Raw genomic sequence first — 18,111 nt, 5'->3', positions numbered from 1 at the left:
ATGTTCTTACATCTGCTTTTACACCACAGCTGTGTGTTTATTAAATTCACTCACTCATTTGAAACCTTTCTCTACCCTCCCAGATACCAGGAGAGGCAGCGAAGGGGAAGAACACCCCCTGTGTTGAGGTGAGATTCACTTCAGATATCACTATTTCCTCTATTCACTGTCAGATCTATATTAACACACTGCTCTCTATGATTATCTTTTAGCTGTTTTCTTGGCCTGAACTCGGGCCCTGCAAACTGGCCCAGTGCCAGCCGCCTGGTGGAGGCCATTTGCTCTGCCGTCTTCATCCAGTGGACACGTGGTCCAGAGGGACCATGAGGACTCGGTGGTCCCTCATCCTCAAGGACTATGTGGCCATTAGAGAGGCAGTGCTGGCCAGCCCAAGGTTGATGGCTCAGACCAACATCCAGCTCTTTGAATTGAATCGAATTGAGAACTCAGTGGTAAGTGTTTGTAATAAAGCTGTGTTGGTGTGTTGTAATCTGTACTGTAATTTATCTTTTAATTAAAGCTGAAAATCATCTGAAACAGTCGGTGTTTGTCTGTGTGTCCCAGGTGTTGCCCAGACTCTCCCTTCAGCAAAGGGTATGTCCTTGGTACAGGTGGGACAGTGAAATAAGGCAAAACCCCCTCAGCTGGAATTTTTCAGAATTAAAATTCATCCCTGGACCAATGGTTTTAGTGTACATAGTGACTTTTTTGGTGCATTGTTACCTATAAAGTATTTACTAATTAGCCTACCATTTAGTCATTAATGTATGATTTTGAAGACCTTGAGTTAAGTTTTTCCAAATTTTTTTATTTATATATTTGTTTTTTTTTACCTTAAACAACAGCAATAACTATAATATAACAATGCATTAGGCCCATGTAAGTTTAGTTTTTAAGACCTGCTTTTATTTTGAAATTTAATTTGCCCCATGTCTGGTACTGCTGCGTATCTCTGTGGCTGAATGACACGACTGATGCAGAATTTGAAAAACCTCCACTTCACAGCGCACCCAACCTTTCCAAAAACATCCTCATGATATCAACCATAGAGAGCTCTGTGCTTTTATTGTTGCACATTTTATCCATCTGAATCTCTCTAGATTCATTGGCAGAAGTTTAGAGATGTTGGTGTGTGAGTCTTTAGACCATCGTGCACCTGCAGGGCCACAGTAAATGCTATAACATTTCAGAGGATCCTCTTCCTTGTCTGACCTCCTAACTGTTTAATTATTTGTTACATTACTATAATTTTAATCATATTTTTGATTAAATAAATGTATTTGTTAAATTTTCTAAGTGTGTGCTAACATGGAAAATTAAATTATATCTCTGTCATTCATGCACTTTAAAGTCCCCATCACCCACACTCAACCCCCACCCCCCAACACACACACACACACACACACACTTCTTGCCATTTTATTGCTTTGCGACAGCTGTCTTCTGAAGTCAGAGGGTTTTAAAGATGACAGAAAACAGCCCTCATGTCAAACATTCATAACAAACATGTGGCCATTGCACTTATGGAAAGACGGTCTCAAATAAATGAAACCAGAAATAACTGTCTGGCTAGACAAGACACGCTAAGTGAGGAAATATGGGTTTTTTAATTTGAGTGAACAAACCCTTTAACATGAGCCTTTATAAATGGCTCACTAATACTACTAAATACAATATATTTTCTGTGTTGCACTTAAAAATGCAAACTTCTGGTACAAATGTAGCTTACTGCTGTACCTCTGAATGTTCAAAATGGCTCCACTCAGATAATGAGGAACATCCAGGTTACACACACACACACACACACACACATACGTATTGGCCTAAATGTATATATGCACATGCACGTCTCTAAAGTTTTAACACTGCTTGTTATGATTACTTTCAACTTTCCAGCTCTGTGTGCCTGAGATGTTTTGTGTTGCTTTGCCCCCAGGTGGTGGAGAACTGGTATGACATCCTGAGGGAAGTCGCAGCGTCCACTTTATCCAAAAGAGGACATTTTTGTTAAGTGATAGCGAGGTCTGAGTTAAGTTAAATTACATTATTATTTACTAGTTATTTATTTATATCATACTGAATTTATTTGTTTGGATGTTAATAAAACTACAGAGTGTATGTCTGTCTCATGTTGACTCTCATGTGGTTGAGGTCCTATTGAAGGCTGGGCAAAGTGTGCAGCTCCCCGGGGGCACAGAAGCCCCGGCTTCACTGCGGCAGTTGGTCTCTACTAATATGATTAGTTGTAATTTTGTTTTGGGATACGGGAATATAAAAAGGACCTTAGGGTGGGTCCTGCTGCTTTGTTACCTAATTAAACTTTATAAGTAGGACAAGCACAGTACCAAGGACCCTGAAGCTGAAGCAGCTAAATGGAATTCAGCCTTTCTTAATTTTGTTATTTTCACCTGTGCTTTTACTGTGACAAGTCAAAATGTCTTGAAAGCAGGCGTTTCTCAAGGCCCTGTATTGTACTGTTTCCCTGTATCAAAATCTACCTTTACGACCATCATTAGTCCAGCTGATATTGTTAGCCCCTAGCGAATATTCCTAGAATAATTAGCATTTTATCACATTACCACACAGCAAACCTGGAGCTATGGACTTTAATATTCCAGTATAGGATTACTGTTTAATCAAATGACCATGAACATGGGGCATGATGGGAGGATTCTGTATCATAGTGACCGTTTCTGCATCTTGTGTAAAAACCTAAGACAATGGACTTGTTTTGGTTCTTCCGCTGTGAAAGAATGGTGTTTCTGATTCCAGCTATTGAGAAAACTTCCGTAATCAAATAAATCAAATAAAGTTTGTATGTGTCTGACTGTATTGCTGAAATCAATAATATCCTCAGGCTCATCTGCAGGTTACTGGGCCACCTGCTGACCTCAGACCAGCCTCTGACTGGAACTCAGCCCGTAGAACCTCCGTCTATGACGCCTTCCATTATGCTGTCATCAGAACTTCTGCAGCACCTCACGTCTTCACTAGAACCTAACACGGATGAAACTCTGTGAGAGACATTCACAGGCGTCTCTGTTCCATCAGACGACGAAAGCATTTACATCTTTCACAACAGCTTTCAAGTTTCAAAAGAGATGAACGCGCGACCTGAAAAACCACCACCTGCGAGGCCTTTACCAAGAAGACAAAACATTCCCAGACCAACGTTACAACACAAGGTTGGTTTGATTTATGGCTGTTATTATCCAATGGCTACCTTTGTGAGGATTCAGATTTTTGGTTAGCGTAACCGTTAGTTTAGGGTAAGGGTTTAGGTTAGGGTTAGCAGCATCTCTGTGCCACCTTATTTCATAATAAATCCCAGTCAAACAAGTACAAATTTCTAAACATGATGAGCCTGAAGTTTGTTAATTGAACAGTTACAAACATCCCCTCCATTTTTTCTCATAGAATAATTTCACCATGAAAAGAAACAAGACTGCGCTGAAGCCAAAGTCAACTCAACTGACGGTCCTGCCATCAGTCGACAAGGGTCCTCAGAAAAGCCCAAAAGTTGTCTTGCCACCTATCTCCAAGGACCGGAAGAACACCCAGTCGGGGCTCAGCCTCTATCAGCATCCTTCGCTGCCACCGATCTGCACGTCCCCACAGAAAACTTCCCATCGAGAGTCTTCTCAGGTCTGTTACAATAATGTTTGTTTACACATTTATTTATCTTTTTATTTTGCAGGAATGTTTTTCAATATGTTTATTTGATACTGTAACCAGCAACAAGCGGGTACACAGAGTGGCAAAACCTGCCCTGAGGAAACCTCTGGTTCAGAGGATCAGAGAGTCAACAAGACGCCTTCTGTCGAAACACCTGCCATGTCTCCTGAAGGTAAAAGCTTTTTGGGTTGTTTTGTTTTTTTTAATTCTCAGTTTAGAGGTTTTTTTCTTCTGTTTTCCTTGTGAGAACAAGAGAAAAAAAGTATCTGAGAGATCGGTTCACCTCATGCACAGCTGTCCTGAGAGAGTCCAAGCCATATCTGACCGAGTATGAGCTGGAGGAAATCCAGGACTACCAACAGGTGTGGTACCTGGGGAAGGAGGCCAGCAAGACTCGTTACTCAAACGTCACCGAAACCCAGGATATGGAGTGCTTCAACTCTGGCTATGACACTGAGGAAGGATTTTACAAAGCTGTAAGTGCTTCCTGCACAGAAACAAACAATTTGATCCATTGTTTACATAAAGATATTGATTAGAGCAGCTTTAATCTCATGGTATAAAAACCATAAACCTTTAATCCACAGATTATCAGTGACCACTTGGCCTATCGCTTTGAAATACTGGCGGTGATTGGGACAGGCTACTCTGGACAGGTCCTCAAATGCATAGACCACAAGACCATGGAGCTGGTGGCCATCAAGGTCATTCGAAGCAAAGACAGGTAAAACATTACCAAACCGACGCATGGCACACACAAAACATAGAAAACAGGCAAAGGTTAGAGACTTTAATTAAAGGTAACCTATGGATTTTTCTTCGGAACAAACCCAGTTATGTTTACATTAAGTGCTTCTCACTGAAAAGCATTTTCTGTACTGTTGACTTGTTTTCTAAGCTCTAAAGCACATCTCATGTACTCTATGTGGTTGGAAGCTCAGTATAAGCTCACAATCCAAATGTGTTGAATAGATTTTCTGTCTCATAAAATATATTTATTGCATCTTTAAAATTCACATTAACATCAGCTAGCATAGTCGTCTTTTTCCGACCCTTTTGCTGTTAAAAACTGCCTCATTTCAGGGTGTGTTACCACAAGCATTTGTTAATTCTTAGCAGGAAAATAGAAATGTTTATTGCGCCACTCAAGTCTGCGCATGTGTGCCTCTTCGTTCCCGTGCCAGCAGAGTATGAGACACAAACAAAATAGAGACCTGATCATTAAAACATTGCTTCATAGCATCACTCTTGGTGTGAAACTCTTATCAGGTGTCTTGGGTGCCTTAAATTTAGATGTCAGTTTTACATGCAGTCATATGGTTACAGAGTTCATATTATTCTCTGCGGTCCAATTGTTTTTCAGTGTTCATCAGGTGGGAAAGGCTGAAGTGAGGAATTTAGAAGCCCTGCGAGAGCTGGACAAGACCAACACAGCCAACATTGTCCACATGAAGGAAAACTTCTACTTCCGCAATCACCTCTGCATCACTTTTGAACTCTTTGAGTAAGTGTCTTTGTTCTTTGAGCGGGGGGAACACACTTCAGGTAATCATTAGGACGACTTCTGGATTACAGTGCAGGTTGTTTGAGATTAAAAGTTAAAGTCAGCCTCTCGCATTGATTTTCAGAAAGGACCTTTACAAAGCCTTAAGAGATTCCAGCCGGCGAGGACTCAGTGAGAAAGAGGTGAGAAAATACGCCACAGACGTGCTGAAGTGTCTACAGCTGCTCAAAAAGAGGAGGATGATCCACGGTGACCTTAAACCGGTAGGAACCACAGCTTCAGAAAAAAATCTCACATACTGTAGTTACTATGTAGGATATTTGAACCACACTTAAACCGACTCGAGATCAAGTTTTCCTTCCCAGTACAATAATGTCAAATAATGTCCATTCTGATAACTTTGGTGACTTTCAGCAGAAGGGTCATAGAAAGTACAAACAAGACAGAAACACTTGTAGTTTAATTTACTGTACATTAGTTTGAGGAATATGTGTCTCATGTGGTCTATATGTTGATTTCAGCACATTCATTCTGTGTCTTATGTATCAGAACAAAGCATCCCCTAAAAAGCACACACTAAACTTTCCAATTCTACAAGTAACGGCTTTTAAAACATAGCATCTGTATCACAGAACTGTGTAGCTTTACAATGTGTAGCACAGGGTCCTTCATCAGCAAAATGTCACGGAAAGAGACAGATAATGACTCCAGAGACACGGATCAACTGCAAAGAGATGCTAAATAACAACAAAAACAAAATCAGCAAACGACAAAGAAAAGCAAAATAACCATGGAAATACATAAAACAAAAACAAAGGGCAGCTACATGACTACAAAATGATGCTAAATAATCACAAGGAGATACAAAACAACTACAGAGATACTGAAATGAACGACCAAGACACACAAAACAATGACCTTAAAGATACACAAAGAGAGGACGGAGAGACACAAACTACAGAGGGGCGGGGCAGCTTTTTACGTGTCTGTGTCCAGCAGCCCACTGTCTCATAATCTGCCCATGATGACAACAGGTAAAGTAATGTTACCTGTTTTTCAGGATAACATACTTCTCTACAAAAGGGGCAGTGAAAAGCGTACGGCAGTCTGCGACTTTGGAGGGAGCTACTTCGTGAAACACAGACGTGAGTGTAAATTTTTCTCATCACAAAGTGAGAAATGTTTCTCGTTGAGTTAAATATTTTATTGAACAAAACAGTTGATGTTGTAAAAACGCTTATCTTTCCTACGTCTCCCTCCACAGACCAACCCCTCATCCACACTCTGTACTACGTGTCTCCAGAGATGCTCCTTGGCAAAAGGTGCAGCCCGGCTATCGACATGTGGAGCCTGGGCTGCGTGTTAGCTGAGCTCCACCTTGGTCGCTGTCTATTTCGTGGATGTAACTATAAAGACCAGTTCAGCTGTATAATGAAGGTGATATTTATCATTAACTAATGCTATCTTCATTCCATTCGGACTGCTGTCATATTTTAATTTTTTTTAACTGAGATGAATTCTTGTAGGTGCTGGGTATCCCTCCTCCAGAGGTGCTGGTGCAAGCACCCAAAAAAAGCGACTTCTTTGGTGAGCGAAAAGATTTCAGACTTTGACCTTTTCTTAGCTGCTAGTCTTCAACCTTGCAGGGCGTTGTGAAATTGTTGTTGATTTGTCATGGTTGTGCAGATTCTGATGGCATCCCATTGAAAATAAAAGATATAAGACGCCACAGCAGCACTCTGACCAAACACCTGAATTCTAAGAGTGCCTATTTTGTGGATTTCATTGAGTGCTGCCTTGAGTAAGTGCACTCTCTGAGAAACTCATCGGGGTGACACTGCATGAATAGGCCTTTTAAGTATAACATTTGTAAATGTAGCTCACTATGAGTATAATTCTGCAGAATTTGTTCTTTTAAATATCTTGTCTTTGCATTATGTGCATGTATGTTATTATTTAGTTATGATCCGACAAAGCGCATAACACCAGAGAAGGCCTTCCACCATCCATGGATTCTTATGAAAGAGATCAAACCTGTAGCAAGTGCTGGAAAAACTAGATCAGGTAAGCCAGTGCCCTAAAAACCTTAGTGCTCTCATTCCTTTGGCACTCACTGCTGTCAACAGCCCAAAGAGCTCAACAACTATAGGATAGATGGCCATGGAGTCTGGTGCATGACTCTGCTGTCTCCCTGTCATTTCAACTGGCGCCTCCAGCAGGTCAAAGCTTGACTTATACAAATCCCAACAGCTACACTTCAGCTGTGTCCCAATTCAGTTGGCATATCCTTCTGAAAATGAACATTCGCATCAGTCTTAGCTGTACGTTATTGGCTAATTAGCAAATGTTAGCATGCTCTAATGTTGACGTTAGCATTGCGGTGCCTAAGTGCCGCCTAGCAGAGCACTGGGTTTGACTCCAATGTTTATTTACCTTCTTTCCCTGTCCACTTTTACTTTTACTCAGGTGCTCCAGGTCCCAGCAGCAACAAAAAGCCAGCCCTGCTGAAAAGAGAAAAAATGCCTCCAGTGCAGTTGCCAGCAGTAAAGAAGACCAAAGCCAAGAAGGGTGGAAATTAAAAGGCACATAAAGTTACAATATAACATATATAACAAAATATAGTGTGGGCAATGGTCAGTTGGTTTCCATCTTTTTCTCCCTTTGTGTCCCAACAGGTGTGACTGTGAGTGAACAGTGTGTTTCTATATGGACTGCTGACCTGTACCAGCTGGGATTGGCTCCGCCCCCCTACGACCTCAAGGATGAGCAGTTTATAGGTGATCAAGGGAAAGATGCTTCAATTTCAATTTCAATTTGTTGTCCTCACTGTCACTCTGTCATGGATCACTGGGACACTTGAATAGTTAATATGACACCTGTGACACCTTGAGAATGATGAGCCCATGAACACAGCCATGCACATTAAAGGCCCTGTATTTTACACTTCTCCTGTGTTTTATTTGAAGTGTTGATCCATAAGAAGATATAATTGTGGTTTTAATAACCAAAATCCTCTTTCAGGCTTCTCTCTGGAGCTCTAGTAACAACAGGTATATATATATATATATATATGATTTCAGGAAAACACTCAGAGAAACCAAAGCTATGTTTTGTATAATGGGTCATGGACTGTCAGCTGAATTGCTGCAAAAACCACAATGAATATGAGTAAATGTATTTGATCGATCAATGAAATGATATAATAATAATGCATGACATTAAACATATTTCTGCTATCAGTTTGTGATACTGATTCCATGGCTGCTTCACCTCATCAATATAAGGTTAAAAGTTTTTTTTTATCTATAAACTTTGGTCACTTGAGGTCAGTTTGGTTTGTGGGAAAAGCTTTAATCTCTTCCTGTCAACTCCACTGTGCACGATGGTTGCACTTTTGTATTCGTGGTAAATTTCCATTTACACTTCACATCTGGAAACCTCTGCCACCAGCTTTTGATCTTCTCAACATACAGTATCTTTCACGGTTCGCATTCATGTCTTTTTGAAAGCCTCCACGTAACCCGCGGTTTGATTCCGACGTTTGCTTCAATGCAATTTGAACCTTTTCCACGCCATTAACCGTGATTTGTTTCAGTTTATAACCCGCAGCCCCTCCGAAATCCCTCCTCAGACTTTCCAAATAAAACGGATCCAGCTGTGCGCGGCTGTGCGCCCTCAGTGCGTCACACCGCTCTGCTGCAGACAGACGGACAGACAGACAGACAGACAGCGGCGAGCAGGAGGAGGAAGAGAAGGAAAGATGTCCGGTATCATGCTGCTGTCGGTGTCTTGGAGTTTGTGCTTGTTGTGGGCGACCGGAGGGAGTGCGCGGAGCGGGGCAGTGATCCTGCGGGACGCCCTGGAGCGAGTCCCGGTCAGCCTGAACGACATGTTCCGAGAGGTGGAGGAGCTGATGGAGGATACCAAGCACATACTGGAGGAGGCAGTGGATCAGGTCTGCGTCACATTTTATTCATTTATACAAAGGCAGTGTTGTTTAGTTTACTTAGAGCGGAGAGAGTGACATAAAGCTCCAGTAATGTCATTCATCTGCCCGGTTTTATCATAATTATTCAGTTATTACAGCAGTGGAAAAAAAAATTCAATGTCATGTGAGTTTAATTGTTTTGGTGGTCAGCTTAATGTTAACTAGCAGGCTTAGGTATGTGCAACACGGTTTCCATCTCTGCTTTGTGTCGGACCCACATCATGGGTCTATTAATAGTCCACATCATAATAGATATTTGTCCTGTCAGTTCAATAAAAGAAAAGGTAATGTTCATAACCATAACCCTACACACTCCTGTGACTGAGAACTTTACACCACAAACTTATTTTTTTTGGTAAGATACAAACTGAGACTCCTGGAAGGTTTCTGTTATTTTCCCCTGGACCTGTGTTTCACCAGGTCTAATAACCCTGCTGACGTCTCACACTCGGTCTGTCTCTGTCTGGTTTTGATCATTTGTGAACTACTGGGAAGTTTTCCCTTAATGTCATCCAAGAAATGGAGATTATTGATATCAATCATAAAAGGCTGTGTATATGGACAAACTGTCCACAGTTACAGCCGCCTCGAGGATTAATTCTTCGACTCCCATATGGAAATCTGATGTATGAACAAGATGGAAATGCCATGTGTTGTATTTTATGTAAGATTTATGAATGGAGTCCACATGTATCCTTACATTCAATCCAACAGATAACTACAGAGAGTGCTAAATCATCTTTAACGTCACCAGATCTGCTTCTTGCCTACCACAACGAAACTCAGAGGATTATTAAGAATGGAGACAGAGACGTTCAGGTCCTAGATAGGACCGACAAGGTAGGGGTTCACTTTTCCTGTACATATCTGTCAGATTAAACCGGTCGTCTTGATGGAGAAAACCAGCGCTGTTTACGAATGTATCATCTGTGTACATTTGTGAGTTGGTTTAGGATGTGATCTGAAGGATGCAAAAAAATGCTTTTCTCTTTGAGGTCTGATACAATGCGTCACCCTCTTTTATTTCTATTTTACCATTTCTAGGAAACTAATAACAAAACAGGAGAGACTCATCTTTCACACATCCATATGGAGCTCAATGGGCTTTGGAACAGTGTCGATCACGTGAGTCTTTTCCCTTCCCTTTCTGCTCTTTGAATAATTACAGGACATTAGGACAAATGCATTCTGGATTTTAAGTTTCCGGGTGATTTAGTTTCACTCCGTCCGGATGCTGACATGGTGAGAAACACACAGAGTCGTGTATTTAGTGTTGGGTCTGCTTGCAGAAACCTGTGTTTGGTTTGTGTTATGTGTACTAGTTTCAGCCTCTTCTAGTCTCTTTTAGTGGCAGTGATGGACAGTCCATATATATATATATATATATATATATATATATATATATATATATATATACGCAGTCTTTTGGAAACAAATAAAGACTTTCACTCCTCATTATATTTTATGACATTCCAGTAAAAGTATCTGTCATACAGTTTGTTTAATTAAAAAAAAATTCATCCAAATCACTTCATTGAAATGTAATTTTTCTATATAAACATTTTCCCTCGGGTCTGTAAACGCCCCTGTTTGTAAGAAGGTGGAGTGCTTTCTGAAACTGGGTCTGCGCTGTCTCTACTCGTTTTATACAGAATGAGATCATCCAGCAAACAGAGCTACCATATACTTTTCATAGTTTCAGCTTTGGATTGAGGTCATTATTGCTGCCTGTTTTGCCATTTTCCCTTTGCAACGGTGGTTCTGATCTTTTGCTTTCCTGGCAGCTGGACAGAAAGTGGTTATGTTAATAGGAGTTCCTGCTGGAAAAAAAAAAATGCCAGGGAAAGAAAGTAAAGCCTGCAGCCCGGGCAGGATAAGGTCTGCTCCTCTGCAGTGACTAACTGTATAGAAATTTCAGCCTGTACATGGAGTCACACTTGAACTACACTCGAGGAAGTCATAGTAAAGTTGACTGACTCAGCACTTCAGAGAAAATTTAGCTGCTGTCTGTCATTGAAAGATGTTACGGCTGCATACTGATGTACAAAACACCATCACCAAATAGAAGAAATTTTATTTTGGTGATTCAAAGGTAAAAGGATGGATGGTCAAAAACCATGTAACTTTGTTTGAGAGTAGAAATGTTTTAGATTTACATGACGTCTGTATCTTTGTATCTCATAGTTCACAGATTTTAATCTCATGAGGATAAGAAAATATCCTCATGAGACGCATCTTGTATTTTTGAGATAGTCTTTGTTGTGAGACATGGATTAGGTAATTGATAAAAAATGAAATGTAATTTGCCATTTGAGAGGACAGACAGTTTCCTCCGTCAGTTGAAGCTTTGAAAGATATTTAAGCCCATATCAGTGACTGATATTGGCTAATGCGGTGAACTGGTATCTGCCTGAAGCGCACTGAGGTTATTTCCTCAGCTGGGCCAGTTTGGTCTCTTGGTGACTCACCGTGCACCCTAGGGGGGAGGAGACGCAGAGGAGGGTGCGGTGACGTGAATCCAGCTGTGCACTGCGTTCACTACATGCACTGCAGTGTCTTGGTGCCAGGAAGTAGTGAGTTTTTGCAGGTTAGCCGCCCGCCTGCTCAGAGCAGGTTAACTGCCTTGTGCGCAAGGCATTTTGATCACTTTATTCAGTGAAGTCACACCCACATAAACCTCCCTCAAATCACGTAAACCACCTTTATTCATGCTTTATTTGCTATTTCCACATTTATTTTATGGTTTTCAACCAGCTGACATTGTGATTGTGCAGAAAAAAAGGTTTTTAGGTTTGACTGACACTAGGCTACAGAATAATGAGTGATTCTTAGCAGCTCTGAAATCCACAGCGGTTAGTAGTTAGACTATACTGACGGCCCGTCTGAAGGCAAATCAATAGGCGTGCTTGATGTTGACACACTGACATCCATCCCAAACACTGAGTAACAATGCAATGAGTGTGGCTAAAGTGACACCTGGAGCTCTGCGGTTTTAATTACAATACAGGTCGTCAACATTATGTTGTAGAGACTGGGTTTTATAGTGGTGTTTCCAAAAAATAAAACAGTGTCATTCTAAAATATCCTAATGTGTTTGTGGATCATACATGAAGAGGAAGCAGGCCGTTATTTCTTTACCAGATTAGCAGCTATCATTTCTCCATGTAAACCAATCACGACTGAATTAAACATAAAAACAATTATTTCAGAATAAAGAAATCTCCGAGACAAGCTCTCAAACAAACGTCAGTGGGTCATGATCGAGAGAGTCCTGTGTTTAAAGGGGATGAATATGAATTTGATTGGCCATGAAAGTCACAACCTCTAACACGGCCACCTATAATTTATGATGACATACTGTAATCTTTCTTTCACACCGGTAGATGAAGTCGGGCCCGAATCACAGAGTAACATGGACTTTATATCCTCAGCTGAACCGGCATATACAATGAACATCAGTAGTCTACTGCCCTCATCTAATAGTACTGAATATTTTTCCTGCATTTACAGCTGCTGTGATTGGTTACAGCCAAAACTATAGACATCAAAACTTGCTAAAAGTGAAGAAATTTAGTTAAATGTAGGATAAAGGTAACTAGCCAAAATATCAGCCATTGACTCAATCCTCCAAAAAACAGTGCTCAGTGTCTTTATTTATGTGGTGGTTAGTTCAGGGCTTAGCTTAGCCAGAAGTCACGCAGGCTTACATGCTTACATGGGGTCTGTTACTCTCTGTCAATGTTACTTTCTTTTCCCTTTTTCTGCAAAGTAATTTGTGGGAAAATATTTTTATAGAGAGGTATAACAGCTGTAGTCATCTGGCATTTATTAGTCTAATTGCAGGGTTGTGGGTACTTGTGTAGCGGGGCCCCTATCTGTAGTTTTCCAGTGTGTCTCTGTCACCTCAATAATAAGCTAAATAATGGAAGAACATCTCTGTTTCTGCAGAGATGTACATATTGACAACAACAGAAAAGAAGCTGAATATCTCAGGTAGAAGAGAAAGTGTTAACAAGGGGGAAAGGCATTTGTGAGGTGGGAGTGCGCGGAAAGGAAACTTTTATTGGGAGCCCGGAGCTGCTCATGAGAGAAAGAGAGACACCCAGCCCTCACCTTTCCTGACAAGACATGTTCTTTGCATATTATTTGTGTGTCCATGAGTGTAGTCGGAGCCTATATGTGTCGTGTCCGGTCATGCGTACATTTTGAAGACAGATTCAGCAGAGAACTAATGATGCACTTGGTAGTAGAGGTGCAGCGTACATGCCCGAGTGCCTATCATTATGCGTAGCCCTGCTTAATGACGAACAGACTCTGCTGACAGGCTCCTGATCCTGTCTCTGACTTTGACACAGACCAGCCAGCCTCAGTAATACGTGCTGTTTCAGGGACTTGGCTCTGATTCAGTGTTGATCTCCCAGAGGCAGCACACACACAAAGAAAAAACTCCCCCAAAAACATTTAAATGGTGAGTTTACAGCAGGCCGGTGCTGTTTTTGGCTGACACTGTGACCACCAGAAAAGAGTCAAACTAAATCTCAAATATCTGATTAGTCTTCCAAAATTTGACAAAGCAAGACGGAGTCAGATTTATGCTGCAGGAAGAATCTGACCTGAAACCTTTAAATTCTTCTTTACGGTGTACTTTGCATGACATTACTCGTTTTGTAGCATGATGTATTTGGTGCTCCTGCAGATAATTCATGTTAATTAAGATCATGTTTATTTATTTAAACTATAAAGGAGTTTGATGGCAGAAAACACTTAAGAGATGTAGATGATTTGGGTTGAGTCTTAAGCAGTGTACCATACTGGGCGTTATACAGGGAGAGGTCACATCATACAGGAAGTAAAGATATTAATTTCTTTACCCTTAGTCAGCATAAAAATGTCACACTTCACTTTTACAGTCTTTCTCATTTAACAAGAAACGTTTCATCTACAATGTAGGAAAGAAATAGAGGGTAGAGGAAAGAGAGGAGACTCTCGAGATTCAGTCTCTCTGTGTAATTCAGATGTCACTGATGTCGTAGATCAGACGGTTTCCATGGAGACGGGCTGTGGCTGGCAAAAACACAACTTCAGAAACCAGCAGACAGTAGGAACTCATTAGGTGGTGGTTGCAGTGGAGTACAACAGTCCCTGTGATACAGTAAAATGCAAAGCGTAATTAAATTTGGTTGAGTGCCTCTTGGTGGTGTATTACACTGTAATCAGATGAGCTTCTTCTTTAGAGCGATGCATTCAAATCCAAAAGTGTAAAGATCTTTCATTAAGATTTAAATGAACACAAGTCCTGGTCTACAGTCTAGTTGGACCCACTTAGGATTCAATGTGCTCTCTTTACTGACTGTGTGTGCAACTGTTGTAATCTCTCCTCTCAGGAATGCATGGTGGATGAGGACTGTGGTGACCTGAAATACTGCTTATATGAGATTGAGAACTCTAAGTGCCTCCCCTGCATACCAACAGATATGGTGAGGACTCAGCCAGTGTTGTATTTTGTGCTTGTTATTTCTTCAATTAAAGCTGCACTGATCAATGTTTTCACTTTAACAACGGATCAAACGACTGTGTGTAATATGAAACGTGTCGCTCGTGGTGACGAAGCCGCCGAGGATTGTCCCTTGACTCAGCTCTACGGATCGTTTTAGCGTCTTTTAGCTCGTTGTTTTCAGACACAGGTTCAGGTTTATCGTCATTTCCACACATATAAATGATATAGGCTACAGGGAAATAATATATCTTTCCTTAGGGACCAAAGTGCAAAACAATAAATACGTCCAAAACTAAATAATTGTAGACTAAAGCTAAAAAACAGTAACAGTCTTTAAATTTGAATGACTGAAGTCGCCCGTGATCATGAAAATACCTGTAAGGTGTATCATAGAACAGCAGTGAACTCACTGACAGCATGGCCGGCACTTCACAATCGTAAACTTCACGAGCGGAAAAGTCTTTGGACTCAACCACAACATTTGTGCTCCATTCCACTGGGCAGTGATGATTCCCTGTCGGCTCAGTACCAAGTTAGGACTTTAAAGCCTAATGGCCGTGTCTGGAAAGTTGCTGTGTAGCCATATTTCAGTGAAAACAAAGATGCAGCAGTTCTTGAGTTCATGCTAGGCATGAAATCTCTCTCCAGAAGATTTTGGCTGCTATTGTCGAGTTTCGCCATCAACATAAAACGCGCTCTCTCTTTCTGCGGATTAAGATAAATCAGACGCCAAAAGTACTGAATTATTTGGTTTTTAGTTGAAAAGCTCTGATACAAACAAAGTTAGCATCCGGCTAGTGAAGATAACATTTAGCTGCAGAACAAACACATTAATCATTGGCATCTGTCACAAAGAGTATCTTTGCTTCTGGGTAGAAGGTTACTGAGAAGGATAAACATGTAGAAGTGATTTTCCATCGAGTCTGCCAATGAAAACTAATGATGAAACATAATCTATGTTCTCCTCCAGAAACCAGGGACCAGCGCCCTCTCTCTGCTCTGTGCCATAAAGCAGTCTCAATATGTTCTGTAGAGCAACCCAACAGCAGATTTAGGACATAATCTGATTCACTGCTGCATAATGAAAAATGAAGTGTGCAGGCTGCTAATCTAACCAGCTAACAGTCATATAAACCTGCATTATCACAAATAAGAGATAAAAAACATAATAAAAGGTGTGTTGAGCCTGTATTGTAAAGCAGCATCAATAAAAATACTAAAATGGATCCATCCAATTATGAAGTTACAAAAACACATGAATGTAGTAATAGACAGTGCATGTTTTACTTGTTTGCATATCTGGATGTGTGTCCCCACTCAGCCCTGCACTAAGGATGAGGAGTGCTGCTCAGACCAGATGTGTGTGTGGGGCCAGTGTACAGTCAATGCCACCAGAGGAACAGAGGGAACTATCTGTCAGGGTCAGAGTGACTGCAGGCTGGACCTGTGCTGCGCCTTTCAACGAGGTGACGTCCCCAGAGACCGACCCAGAAATAACACAGACTCACTTAAGCTGTCTCAGTTAATGTCAGGTTCCACCTAGAGCTCAAGTGTATGTTATTTGGAGCTAAGATAAAAATCAGTCTTGCTTTTTTTCATCATCTATTTTCTCTCGTTTTGATGTGATACATACCGTACTACTGTGCTGCATTATATTTTTCCCCTGCTCCAATTTTTTACTTAAATGCTTCCATATTTATATTCTTATTTGCTTAAAAATGGCATTAACATTGATATTTTCTTACTGACCTCTAGTGGTAACTAGTGGTAATGCTTTCCCCACCACTTCCATCTCAGACTGCATATATGGTACTTTATGTTTGACCAAATGTACTGTATATGGAAAGAGGCTACATGTGTTGGGTTGTTGTTTCATTATAAGCATTAATGATCCCTTCAGGGAAATAGGATTATTGCGCAATAAAAATCAGATTAACGGGATTCGTTCCTTTCAAAAATGACTTTCAACAAAAAATATTTATTTTCAGAAACTTTCTCACACTATTATAAAAAGAGCTAAATCTACTGTTTGCTTGCTTATTTTCTTGTGACTGCTACAGTAAAATAATAATAATAATAAAAGTAATAAATTGTTGTATTTCACATTAATTCAAAATGTGCTAGTTTAGGGCCAAACTCAAGGAATTAAACATAGTCCAAGACTAACACAAAACCAAGAGGAGACATCCATGGAAAAATGCTCTAGTCTGGGATTAGTTTTAAGAGCTGGGAAACTGGAGCTGTATGTACCTACTATTGGTTTGTGTGTAACAACAAGTTGTGGGCAGTTCATATGTTCAATGATACAGCACAATGGCCATGATTATGACTGAGCTGGCAAAATAAAGATCACTTTTCCCTCTGATGCTTCCTCCAGAGCTATTGTTCCCAGTGTGTAATCCCAAACCAGGGAAGGGGGAGTCCTGTCTGAGCCACCCCAACCTGTTGATGGATATGCTGGCCTGGGACCAGGAGGGCCCCCGTGACCACTGCCCCTGTGCTGACTCCCTCCAATGCCAACCTCATGGGTAAGAGCAAACATACGTGCAGTTAAAATGAGGAGTGGAGTAGTTGAGGTTGTTTAGATTAAAACAAATCTTGTAAACTGTATGTTTTCTTAAATTCCCTTTTTTTCCCCCCCTCTCTCACAGACGTGGATCTGTTTGTGGGGAGTAGTGCTGGAACATGAAAAGCATGAGGAGGTTATATTCAACTACATAACCCTGTCCAGAAGCTATACGCACATCCTTACTGATCATTCACCAAAGAACAGTCCACCTACTGATCAACAGTTTCTTAAAGTACAGGATATTGCTTCAAGGCAGGACTTGCACTGTGTTATTTATGCCTTACTACCAATCTGTATTATATATCATGAAGGAAATAATAAAGACTTGTTTTTGGTTTTGACTGAGAACCAAGAAAAGTGGTACTTTGGTATTCACTAGTTCAGTTCGGACACAGATGAGCTTATTTATTTCACTGCTGAGTGGATGATAAGAGCTGTGGCAAAACACAGCACTGACCACTAGAGGGCAAACTTCTGCCTGTTTTGTGTGTGTGAGGAGAGTAAACCAAGAAATCACACACACACACACACACACACACACACACACACGCTTTTACACATGAAAATTCATGAAGAAAATATTCAGGATCAGGCTGATACCCACATGACCATTGTGCAGACTGATACAAATCTCTGGCTCTCTCTCTCATACACTCACACACAGCAGTGGGAAACAAAAAGGTCTTTGACTTGCATATTAACAGAGTGTAGTATTCTTCAGTGTTTTTCCAGACTAAATATCTGCTGGCTTCTGTTCACGCTTTAATGCAAAATTATAGAAAAATTAAATAAAATTACATGCTTCTATTCTTCTAAATTTTTTCTGCCATAGTTTTTGGAGTCCTGTTGTCTTTACTAATCTTGTGTCTTTTCAGAAA

At 40.7% G+C, this 18,111-nt stretch overlaps 2 protein-coding genes across 2 annotated transcripts in view; both read left to right on the top strand.

Moving 5' to 3' along the window:
* LOC111653080 (dual specificity tyrosine-phosphorylation-regulated kinase 4-like) overlaps nt 1-8,113 on the top strand; it is a 9,270-nt gene extending 1,157 nt beyond the window's left edge. The window contains exons 2-16 of the mRNA XM_087173256.1: nt 84-128; nt 213-452; nt 565-594; nt 3,418-3,645; nt 3,736-3,847; nt 3,970-4,151; nt 4,263-4,399; nt 5,039-5,179; nt 5,304-5,442; nt 6,240-6,324; nt 6,444-6,616; nt 6,706-6,766; nt 6,866-6,980; nt 7,140-7,243; nt 7,646-8,113. Of these exons, the coding sequence (XP_087029382.1) occupies nt 84-128; nt 213-452; nt 565-594; nt 3,418-3,645; nt 3,736-3,847; nt 3,970-4,151; nt 4,263-4,399; nt 5,039-5,179; nt 5,304-5,442; nt 6,240-6,324; nt 6,444-6,616; nt 6,706-6,766; nt 6,866-6,980; nt 7,140-7,243; nt 7,646-7,758 (1,905 nt within the window). The 3' untranslated portion in view covers nt 7,759-8,113. The remainder of the gene's footprint in view (nt 1-83; nt 129-212; nt 453-564; nt 595-3,417; nt 3,646-3,735; nt 3,848-3,969; nt 4,152-4,262; nt 4,400-5,038; nt 5,180-5,303; nt 5,443-6,239; nt 6,325-6,443; nt 6,617-6,705; nt 6,767-6,865; nt 6,981-7,139; nt 7,244-7,645) is intronic.
* A 599-nt stretch (nt 8,114-8,712) lies between these two features.
* dkk3b (dickkopf WNT signaling pathway inhibitor 3b) lies at nt 8,713-18,050 on the top strand. Its single transcript, XM_023403533.2, has 7 exons — nt 8,713-9,134; nt 9,882-10,007; nt 10,212-10,292; nt 14,552-14,644; nt 15,986-16,130; nt 17,042-17,192; nt 17,316-18,050. Exons 1-7 carry the CDS (start codon nt 8,940-8,942, stop codon nt 17,338-17,340), a joined length of 816 nt encoding a protein of 271 aa, XP_023259301.1. The 5' UTR covers nt 8,713-8,939; the 3' UTR covers nt 17,341-18,050.
* Nucleotides 18,051-18,111: the final 61 nt, after the last annotated feature.

Source organism: Seriola lalandi, unplaced genomic scaffold, assembly GCF_002814215.2.
Source record: "Seriola lalandi dorsalis isolate HSWRI2012SDOR001 ecotype SW California unplaced genomic scaffold, Sedor1 jcf7180002054143, whole genome shotgun sequence".
Lineage (NCBI taxonomy): Eukaryota > Metazoa > Chordata > Actinopteri > Carangiformes > Carangidae > Seriola > Seriola lalandi.
The sequence above is the reverse complement of the archived record's forward strand: the minus strand, read 5'-3'. Positions and strand labels throughout refer to the sequence as shown.